The sequence below is a fragment of the Rhinatrema bivittatum genome, chromosome 2 (genome assembly GCF_901001135.1).
Source record: "Rhinatrema bivittatum chromosome 2, aRhiBiv1.1, whole genome shotgun sequence".
Taxonomy (NCBI): Eukaryota; Metazoa; Chordata; class Amphibia; order Gymnophiona; family Rhinatrematidae; genus Rhinatrema; species Rhinatrema bivittatum.
In genome coordinates this window covers 64,225,040-64,237,167 of record NC_042616.1, presented here as the reverse complement: position 1 = coordinate 64,237,167, position 12,128 = coordinate 64,225,040, and the positions used below count along the sequence as shown (strand labels likewise).

The 12,128-nt window shown below is 41.7% G+C and overlaps 1 protein-coding gene across 2 annotated transcripts in view; it reads right to left on the bottom strand.

Annotated features, from left to right (window-relative positions):
* The window catches only part of PTH1R (parathyroid hormone 1 receptor), a 595,747-nt gene that overhangs the window by 23,604 nt on the left and 560,015 nt on the right, over nt 1-12,128 (bottom strand). For both annotated transcript variants that reach the window (XM_029588269.1, XM_029588270.1), the window contains exon 10: nt 5,345-5,439. In XM_029588269.1, the coding sequence (XP_029444129.1) occupies nt 5,345-5,439 (95 nt within the window). The remainder of the gene's footprint in view (nt 1-5,344; nt 5,440-12,128) is intronic.

Here is a 12,128-nt window from a genome sequence, read left to right as displayed (position 1 = left end):
CTCCGCTTAATAGGATGAGAGAAACCATTGACGTTTAACGATACCAGTTTAAAAGAGTTAATAGTGGAAGCCATCATAGAATATTGGTATGTACATCAGTGACACAATGGTGTATGTCCCTCTGGTTTATATGATACTTCATCTTCTTGAGAGATGAAAAAGTAAAAGCCAAGAGTAGAGAGAGCCCAAAATAGAGAGAAAAAAAAATTATAAAATTAGACATTTGAAATGTAAAAGTAAATTAGATCGTACTAAAAGGGGTAGTGTTAAACTCACACCACCACAATAATAGCCCAAAATGAGCCTCGAGGCAGACCAAGATGTAGCCCACATCCCTCACCCTTAGATGAAAGGTTCCAACAAATTTATTAGGACGAACTATTAATTTATGAAACAGTCATTGTCTTTGATCAACAGTCTTCACTTGAGGAAGGGAACAGAAGATTATGGCGTTTAATTCCGCTTTATAAAAAAGGAAAAAAACAACTTTGGCGATTCATGCCTTGGGAAGACAAGTCCTCAAACCTGGAGACAAAAATATGACCCCATCAATTGGAGGAGAATATTGAAAAAGAAAAAAATGATCCCTTAGTATGCTACGCATGATAGCCAGACATGTAGAGATTCTAGTATATAATCAGGTCACCTAGAAGCTGCAGAGTCGAAAGAAGCTAGAAATGCTTCTAGTTCCTGGGGTTCATGAAAAATTGTAGTTTGATTGTTGTGAGTTACCCTCATCTGTGCAGGGTATAGCAAGCCGTATTGGGCCCCCAACGCCTGTAACCGAGGTCGCATAGCTAACATAGTTTTGCGCTTAGCTGCCGTGGACTTCGCCAAGTCCGGGATGAACAATATTGTCTGCCCTTGATAAATGATCGGTGCTTTGGAGCGGGCTGCAGCGAAAATCTGAAGCGCCTGGGGATATCTCACGACCTTAAAAATAATGGGTCTAGGATATTTCGAGGTCTTGAGAGGCCGCGAGGGGATCCTATGAGCCCTTTCTAACTCAAAAGGCTGTTCAAATTCAAGTTGCAAACAGGTAGGTATTATTTTTCCCAAAAAGGTAAGAAGATCATTACCTTCTGCTCCTTCAGGGACTCCCAATATTCTGATGTTATTTCTTCTATTCCTGTTGGAGAGTTCTTCCATGGCATTTTTTAGCTGTTCCACCTCCTTTGAAATGGATGGGAGTGATACAGTAGTAAGAAGAAGAGATGAAACCTGTGATTCAGTGTCTTCCAAACGTAACTGAAAGCCATCCATACGAGCCGATAGAGATTGCAAATCGGTGCGGATCGCTGAGGTAGTCTCTATATTCAGTTGTATCATGTCTTTAAGTTGTTTTAACTCTGTTAAAACCAAATCGGCAGACGCCATATTGCTGACATGCTTAGCTTTGTCCGGCGTCGGAGGGTCTTGTTTTTGGCGCTTCGAACCCGCTGCTACCGTAAAAGCAGCCTCGATTTTTCCAGATTTCGAGGTAGCCATAAGTTAGATAAATGTGGTATTCTGTTCCAATAAGTAAAAAAAAAACTATTCGTCCAGATTCTGGTCAAAAATGGTGCGAGGGCTCACAGAGCCTTAGAAGTAGGCAGCCATCTTGTGCGCCGCTCAAGAGCGCCCCCCAGCAGTTTAATCATGTTTTAATTTAAAACGTCATTGAATACATATAAAGAACATATGTAGGTGTGTTGTTACTACCAGTGTTTCATCAGTGTAACATTTCAGCCCAAACATATAAGCTTGGACATGTAATAATCAGTGCTAGAAAGAAAACATATAATAGTGACTTATTGACAAAGAGGGTATTCTTGTAATAGCCTATTAGGGATGTGAATCGTTTTAGGACGATTAAAATTATCGTCCGATAATTTTAATATCGTCTTAAACCGTCATGGAACACAATACAATAGAGATTCTAACGATTTATCGTTATAAATCGTTAGAATCGTGAGCCGGCACACTAAAACCCCCTAAAACCCACCCCCGACCCTTTAAATTAAATCCCCCACCCTCCCGAACCCCCCCCCAAATGACTTAAATAACCTGCGGGTCCAGCGGCGGTCCGGAACGGCAGCGGTCCGGAACGGGCTCCTGCTTCTGAATCTTGTTGTCTTCAGCCAGCGCCATTTTCCAAAATGGCGCCGACAAATGGCGGCGGCCATAGACGAACACGATTGGACGTCAGGAGGTCCTTCCGGACCCCCGCTGGACTTTTGGCAAGTCTCGTGGGGGTCAGGAGGCCCCCCACAAGCTGGCCAAAAGTTCCTGGAGGTCCAGCGGGGGTCAGGGAGCGATTTCCCGCCGCGAATCGTTTTCGTACGGAAAATGGCGCCGGCAGGAGATCGACTGCAGGAGGTTGTTCAGCGAGGCGCCAGAACCCTCGCTGAACGACCTCCTGCAGTCGATCTCCTGCCGGCGCCATTTTCCGTACGAAAACGATTCGCGGCGGGAAATCACTCCCTGACCCCCGCTGGACCTCCAGGAACTTTTGGCCAGCTTGAGGGGGGCCTCCTGACCCCCACCAGACTTGCCAAAAGTCCAGCGGGGGTCCGGAAGGACCTCCTGCCGTCCAATCGTGTTCGTCTATGGCCGCCGCCATTTTTCGGCGCCATTTTGGAAAATGGCGCCGGCTGAAGACAACAAGATTCAGGAGCAGGAGCCCGTTCCGGACCGCTGCCGTTCCGGACCGCCGCTGGACCCGCAGGTTATTTAAGTCATTTGGGGGGGGGTTCGGGAGGGGGGGGGATTTAATTTAAAGGGTCGGGGGTGGGTTTTAGGGGGTTTTAATGTGCCGGTTTTGCGATTTTTCGATTTTTTCGATTTTTTCACGATTTTTCACGATTTTTCACGATATTTTACCCCCCCAAACGGCAACAATACGATTCCCTCCCCCTCCCAGCCGAAATCGATCGTTAAGACGATCGAGGACACGATTCACATCCCTATAGCCTATATAAATATGTGGACTGTTACATACATAAGTTATGCCAATTTTTCAAAGCAACCCTATGTACATAAGTTCACTTTGCAAATCATACCAGTAAAACTCCCTACACAAGTTACACTTGCTAGTTTGTGCGCAGTTTTTCCAAAAGATTTTACTTGCACACTTTAGAAAATCAAAACGTATTCACATAAATCCTAGTCCCATCTAAAGTCCAAACCCCAGAATGCCTTTGTATAGTCCCTGTAAAAGTATGTGCAAAATAGTAATTAGTTCACATGTTTACCCACACAAATTGCATGCAATTGTAGGATGAGCCATTTATGCACATCAACAATGTGTTATGCATGTAAATGTCTATGAAAAATACCCCAGAGCATCTAATTTCAATTCAATTTTATAGCAATACAATTAATCAGTACCCATCAGCATGTTTGACTTTATTTTGTAGCTTTTTATTAACTTTTAACATGAGTTTCTTAAAAAAGAGGAAAGGAATTGAATGCTCAGAAAATGTTCACTCAGATCTGGCAAGCAATATGCTGCATGTGCATGAATCACTGATGCTGAGTAAACATAAGCTGACTTACAATGACCATGACAAACCAAAATGGAAGGTTGTCATCCAGTCACTGCACTTCCCCATCAAGTGACAACCCAGCTTGTTAAACCAAGCTGCAAATTTCCAACCTAAATTAGTTAGCAAACCTAAAAAAAAAAGAAATTCTGGAAAATATGTCATATGTTTGACATGTTGGCCAAACAATGAATATTTTAACATCTCAGCCAAATCTGAATATTGGCAATGTCCATAATGCTGTTTTTGTATATTGCATTAGTTCTGGTATGTTAATGACTAGGGATGGCTGGCACAGTTAAATCTGTCCTTTCACGTCTGGAAACCTGTTTTGAAATGTTAGCAAAATGAGGTGGCATGGGAAAACAGTAACACAGTAGATGTTGGCAGATAAAGACAATTTGGCCCACCCAGATTGCCCAGTTGCCCTAATCTACACTACTCTAGCATAGAGTATCTCCCAGCTGCCAGCCATACAAGCTTGCAGCCATCATCCCTTTTTACCCTTACTCCCTCTCTGCATCTACTCCTTGTCAGTTATACAAGCTTGACCCCAATCAGGACATTATTTCTTCCCAATAATTGTTGACTGTAGTCAGGTTAGCCTATACTTCATGCTAGGAAATTTGTCACTTAAACAGAGAAACATAGAAATGACAGCAGAAAAAGAGCAATCGGCCCATCCAGTCTGTCCAGCAGGCTCCCACACTTATTTTCCCATACTTCTCTGTTTCACTGACCACCAAGTTCAGGGCCCTTGTGGTAACTGTTTGATTCAAATTTCCTGCCACCCCCTGCCATTGATGCAGAGAGTCCACCCAGTTATGGGTCCTGTACCATAAAATTCATGCAAACATTTTTCAGCATAGTTTGGCAAAAATAAACCTATATACGCACACTAAAAAGCCATAGTGATGCAAACAGTTTTCGCATGGGCATAATAGAGAATTTCTCCAATAACATGGCTACACTATTCACAAAAATGTAATTGCAAAAATATATTGGCTAAATAGTGCGAGAGTGTTACTTACTGAAGGGAAGCTAAATAGCATGAGATAATACACTCCAGATGAGGAGATCAAAGAAGACACAAACGTTCCATAATAGCAGAAAACTGACATGAATGAGTATCTCTCTTCAGTTTCAGGAAAGGTCCCAAAAAACAAATAGGTAGGCGATCTATAATGGCCGTCAGGTGAACAAAGAAAAATAGATGCCTTGATCTTTTTCAAATTTATAATTTATCTGATTGTTGTTTTGATTCTGTAAACCGTTGTGATGGCTAAACCGAATGACGGTATATAAAACCGAATAAATAAATAAATAAATAAATGTTTATTAAAGTAGAGACGTATTCATAAAATTGCCCTACTCAGGCTGAGTTTCACAGCTCAACAGCCGCTGCCTCAAGGGCTTTGGTAATCAAGAATCTCAGATGAATTACAATGGTATGAACTCATCGAGGGACAGGTAACTGTGAACCAGCGAATTGAGACAACTTATGAAACGCCATCAAGAGTGGCAGGTATCTCTACTCTTAGTGACTATTTCTCTTAGTGACTACGAGTAGAGACTGAACTCTTGACGGCGTTTTATAAGTTGTCTCAATTCGCTGAATTAATTTGGCCAATAATTGTGACAAAAACATAACAAATAGTGACATTTTTTTTTCAAATAGATCTTTGCACATTATGGAGTTTTTATGGTGGTGGTGGTAGTGGTGTTCTCAGCAAAAAAAAAAAAAAAGCCTAATAAATGTGACAAAGAATATGTGAACTTGATTTATTCTGTGTTCAGTAGAAAACAAGGAAATGTCTCACCTGTACTGTTGTCTTGTGTCACACCTTCCTGCATTTGTCTCTCTTAACTTGGTGGCAAGGACTCTGATAATATTGAGAAAAAGAATAAAATTTATCTGAAAGAAAACAAAATATAAGTGATTAATTCCTCTGTAAGATTCATACTTAGCCATCAACATATTTTCCGCTTCCAAGAAGCTTGGGGCCAGATTTAAATTTTGGGTACAATTAGTTGGTAAAAAGGAGAAAACGCCAGCAAGTCAGTTTGCCAAATTTTAATACAGTGCATCTTTTGCCCAATGCTTTAATTTGCTGCATCTTTTAGAAAGGGAAAATGTCATGCAGATAAAAACCAAGCAAATTATATTTTCTCCAAAAATAAGCTATTGGACTTCTGCTAGTTCCTTAAATTTGGTACATTTTCTACTTGCGAATTGTTTTCTCTTGATATCTTTACCCTTTCAGAAATTAAATTCACAGGAGATAACAGAAAAGAAAGATGCAACTCTTTCGACACTGGGCAGGGAAATGTGTAAACTTTTTTGGCGCTATTTTGCCTTCATTTTACTTGATCCTCAGTCCAGCACTGGCACTTGTGTTCCTTGTGGAATTTTTCATAACTTGACCCTTTCATGAAAACTAAGACATTCTCAATGATCCTTGATGGCGTTCAGAAAATGTTGACACCAAAGAGCAAGTACACAAACAATCCCAATCACTAGAAAAGACTGATTGGATCAATTTCAATGATACTGTAAAAGAAAAGTCATACAAGCAAATTTTTTTACAAAAATATGTTTGTTACTTCTGATAAATAGAATCCTGATGTATATACATACATATATATTACAGCACAATTAAATGGGTTCAGTGATCATAATCTATCATCGTATTCTGTTTCTAGATTACACAAGAGAAGGGCGTAGTGAAAAGCACACACATATAGATAAATCACAATAGAACAATGTCTGGCACAAATTATACTGAACAATAACAGTTCATCACCAAAGATTTTTTATGTTACATATGCACACAGTCACTGTGCACGAAACAGATTAAATGACATAGTAAACATTAAAGTATAACCGGGGGACATCTTTGGTGATGGACTGTTGTTGTTCAGTATAATTTGTGCCACACATTGTTCTAGATCACACAAACCATGTATGCTACTCTATACAAAAGAAAAAAGAGCAAATGAAAAAAATCATATGGTTTAACAGTGTCAAGAAAATCATTTAGATCTTGGCTACATATGAGAATTATTGAAAAGGCATTTGTTTTCAAAGGTTGTCAGGCATCGAGTGCAAAAATACCACATGACTTAAATTCTTCAGTAAAAAAGTTCAGTTACAATTTTGCAAACTGTAAAAACAAATAAACAAACAAAAAAAAAAATCATCCCAGTTGTACAAGTATTATATGCAGTTATTAGCAATATCAATTTGCTGAATATGTGCTGCAAACACCTTTAGAATACATTTTGATAGCTTCTGCAATCACACATGTTTTTTTCTGTCTTTGTATATAAGCAATTATTTTGCTGGCTGTAGTTTCAGTTTTCAAAATTTCCGCTGAATGGGATAAGATAACGGGGTCATTTTCCTAGGTTATCTTACGCAGGGTATTCAGCTGAGACTAGCTGGCTAGATTTTGATTTAATATCTGGTTAAATACAACAGTGTCTAGAGTTATACAGGTCAATCTAGCTGGTTAGGACTGAATATCATGTTAACTGACTAAATCCAAATACAGGCCTCCAAATATAGGTTCCTTCCCCTTTTCTGACAAGTTAAATCTGTGTGCCTTGCAGTATTATCTGCACAAATTTAACTGGTCAGAGGGGGTCATTTTTAACAGAGTAGACTTCTCCGGCTAACTCCCAAAATTAGCAGGATAAATCATTTGAAAATCCACCCCTATATGTGTGATTCCAGGTGTTATTAAAAGTACAATATTGCCAACGTGTTTGTGAATAGGCTGAGATGTCAAATTTACGTCAGGAAAGTTTCACTTATACTCCCCGATCCTCACATCTCTAGGGGGTTACAGACACATTCAGAGGTATTCATTATAAAACTGGCATCATTAAAGAATTTTAGAACTTATATGCAATGAAAATTCTAACAAGAGGAGTTAATTTTTACACTGAGGGCCGGATTTTAAGACGTATGCGCGGGCATACATTTGTGCGCACAACCCGGCGCGCACAAATGTACACCCGGTTTTATAACATGAGCGCGCAGCCGCACGCATGTTATAAAATCCGGGGTCAGTGAGTGCAAGAGGGGGCACACTAGTGCACCTTGAGCACGCCGAGCCCTAGGAGAGCCCCGATGGTTTTCCCCGGTTCCCTCCAAGGCCACTCCAAAATTGGAGTGGCCTCGGAGGGAATGTTCCTTTGCCCCCCCCCCCCAACTTCCCCTCCCTTCCCCTATCTAACTCGCCTCCCAGCACTACCTAAATCCCTCCCCTACCTTTATTTGATAAGTTATGCCTGCCTCTGTCAGACGTAACTTGCACGCCCAGGCCGGCTGCCGGCGTGCGATCGCCCGGCACAGCAGCAAATGGCCGCTGTGCCAGAAGCCTCGGTCCCGCCCCCAGACCACCCCCGCCACGCCCCTTTTACAAAGCCCCGGCGTGCGTAACCCCCCCTATGCGTGTAAATCCAATACGTAGGGCTTTTAAAATCTGCCCCTTAGTCTCTGCTAGCTGCATTGTACAGATCAACACCTTTTCATCACTTATAAGGTCTAAAAATTTTTAATGATGTCAATTTTACAATGAATACCTCTGAATGTTTCTCTAACACCACCCCCAACCCCAACTCAAAGTGTCCTCTTACAATAGTCCATATATTGAGTGTCAGGCTAAGCCTTATAAAGAAAATTTCTCTCTCTCCCCCCCCCCCCCCCCACGCAAAGATATGTTTGTTGACTGAGGAAAATTAGGGGTTGTGCTGGGAACACTCATGTTCTGCCCATGTTTTCTGGGCACATGCACATTTATTTTATTTATTTATTTAACATCTTTTATATACCGAGGTTCTGGTAACAATGTTACTAATCACTTCGGTTTACATAAAACATATGTGTGCCCTTCCCGGCTATTTAAAATTTGCGTAGCTCCCGCTCAGCCCACTTATGCAGGTTTGTGGCCATTTTTGTGCATGCAAGGCTTTTAAAATCTACCTCTCTATGAATTGGAAAACTATCGGGTCAGATATTCAGAGTTACGCGCGGGCGTAGGTTCGTGCGCACAACCCGGGGCGTACAAATCTACGCCCAATTTTATAACAGGCGCGTTACCCTTTGAAAATCCGCCCCATTCAGTGGATCCAAGAACAGTCTATTAATATCTAATTGTCAAAATAACTATTGATTTTCAATAAAGCTGCTTAGTATTGTTACATAGCAGACTTAGGCCAGGATTCATCATTCCGTGCGGAATGATGAAGCCTGCACTAAAGGGGGCAGGGGGTGAAGAAGGGGGTGGCGTCGATCGCACCACAGCGGTGCAATTTCACCTGCCGCAGTGCGGCCGGCTGCAGGCTATCACTGGCAAAGCGCCACCGTAAAAGCTGGTGCTATTCCCCATGCTACTGCCGACTCCTCCCTAACTCCTCCCTGACTCCTCCCCTCCCCCTAATTTAAATATTACCGCCGCAAAAATGCCCTTTTCATGTACGATAAATCCTTAGAAAATAACCCCCTTAATTATTTAAGAATACTTATATTGCCCTTACCAGATTTTAAATATTGGCTCAGAGCACTGTACAAAAATGAACACATAATACAATAATATATATACACTTATTACATAAAATCCAAAATAAAAAAGATCACATAAAATCATCATAAAACAAAAACAAAATTAAAATGCTCTTGCCATAGCAAGAAATTGAAGCAGCAAGTTTGACACAATGGCCCTTAAAAGTATGGCCTACTGCAGAGAAGACCAGGAATGAATTGCAGGCCAGATTATGCAGGCAGCCCATGGTGGCAACACTCATTGGTAATTTTCAAAAGGAATTGTACACATAAAAGGGCTTTTGAAATTTGCTACTTTTTCGCATGTAACTCCTTTGAAAATTAATTCCATAGCCCTCAGGAAGAAAATGATATGGCATTACTCAACAGTCACACTTTAGGTGACCAATAGGCATGCATGTAGTAGCTCTGGAAGAACTAATTTTCATCTACAGTATCTAAAAGGCTTGTGACAGTCAGTCGGTCATGTCAGTCACACTGTTGTGTCTGTCTGTTGCACCAGAACAGTGGAAGGTGCAATGTGCAAATACAGTATGCTCTCTTTGAAAAGCTTTGTCATACACATACACACAACACAAGACCACACCAACACACACAGGCACACACACAGACACAAACACACAGGCATCCCCCTACAGGCACATATATACAGATATATAGGTACAGAGACACAGACACATATACACACAGAAATAGATACACATCAGCACACACAGGTACAGGCACCAACATACACACACACACAAGCAGATACACACACAAACATACAGAGGCAGAGACACCCAAATACTCCCTCAAGCACACACACTGGCACAGACCCCTACACAAGGAAAAATTAACCAACTGTATATGAGTAAGTGGTACGGACAATTTTTGTTAAAAACCAATCTTTATTCTACTATGGTCAAAGTTTATAAAATGTTTTTTGTATAGAGACAGAAACCTCAGAACTGGTAAACCTTGTTATTTTTTACAAAGGTTTTTTGAAAAACCAGTAAGTTCGATCATAGGTTTCCTGTTGTCTCTTTTTTTGTTTTTTTCTTTAAAAAGGATTTTTTAACTTTTGTATATCTTATTAAACATAGTATTCTGAGTTGAAACCAACTTCCCTTGTGTTGCCATTAGTAGCACAGCCGTTGTTTTCTGGCTTGTAAATTTTGAACTGATTCGGCTAATGTGACACGAATGTATATTTAATTCAATTTTTCACTGAGAGAATGTCCTTTAAAAACACTGCAACGGTGTCCGTATCAACTTGAAAATGCAGCCCAAGTTAAAGCAGGCAAGATAGTTATTGAAACTTTTATGCCTTAAGACAAAATGACATAGTTTGAAGACTTGTTGCTTAGCCTTCTATAGTATAGCACTAATTTAGGGAACTTGTTGCAATATAAATATCTCAGAACAAGTCTGTGCTTATAATCCCCGCCACAATGTTGCACTTATCTTTTCAAACTTGTTGTGATATCTTTTCACCGCTTGAAACAAGTGTGTGCCTAGAATCGCCAACGTCAACGTTTCACATGTAGTTTCTTCAGGGCAGATTGAGACTGTCTGTGGCTGGTAACAAGCGGGCTTCTGCTTGTTACCAGCTTGTTACAAGCGGGCTTCTGCTTGTTACCAGCTTGAACGACTGCCGGCGCCATTTTCCGTACGAAAACGATTCGCGGCGGGAAATCGCTCCCTGACCCCCGCTGGACCTCCAGGAACTTTTGGCCAGCTTGGGGGGGGCCTCCTGACCCCCACAAGACTTGCCAAAAGTCCAGCGGGGGTCCGGAAGGACCTCCTGCCGTCCAATCGTGTTCGTCTATGGCCGCCGCCATTTTTCGGCGCCATTTTGGAAAATGGCGCCGGCTGAAGACAACAAGATTCAGTAGCAGGAGCCCGTTCCGGACCGCTGCCGTTCCGGACCGCCGCTGGATCCGCAGGTTATTTAAGTCATTTGGGGGGGGGTTCGGGAGGGTGGGGGATTTAATTTAAAGGGTCGGGGGTGGGTTTTAGGGGGTTTTAATGTGCCGGTTTTGCGATTTTACGTTTTTTCGATTTTTTACGATTTTTCACGATTTTTCACGATATTTTACCCCCCCAAACGGCAACAATACGATTCCCTCCCCCTCCCAGCCGAAATCGATCGTTAAGACGATCGAGGACACGATTCACATCTCTAATAGGTACACACACATAGGCACACACAAACTCACAAGCAAGCACAAACACATGCAAGAATTCACACAAGCTCAAGCTTGCACATGCACACACAAGCTCGCACAAACACATACAGGCTAGCACAAGTGCACACAGGCTCGTGAACATGCACACACTGGCTTGTACGTGCATGTGCACACACATACATACACACACAGGCACACATCCAGGGAGGCACAGGCAGGCACACACAAACACACAGAGGCAGAGACACACACAAACACACACTGGAAGACATACACACACAGGCATAGGCAAACACTCACACAGGCAGACATACAGGCAGAGAAACACACACAGGTACAGGCAGACTCCGACTTCCCCAAACCACACAAACACACAGGCTCCCCAAAACATAAACACACACACAAAGATACAGGCTGAAACACACACAGAGGCAACAGCACCCACACAGACAGGTAGAATCATACACATTTACACACACAGAGCACACAAATACAAGCAGGCTGTTATAGACCAGACTACCTGAGCAATGATAGGCACTTCTCACTAGTATGTTATATGGATAGTAGAAAATTAAGTGGAAGTTAGGAAAAATTTCTGGGAAAATTACCATATGTAATTCATATGATAAATTTGTAAGAATGCATTTGTTTGTGTATCTCTCTCTATTGCCCAAATTTTAAAAGGCCTGTGCACGTAAAATATGGGGTTTAAGTGCGTGACGGGGCCTTGTGTGTGCCACACGAATTTTAAAACAGGTCCGGCCATGGACCAGAAAGTAGAAAAATGTAAAAAAAACTGGGACAGCTAGGTAAGTGTTAGGGGTCAGGGTGGAGAGGGGAAGGGGAAAGAAGGTTAGGTAGGGG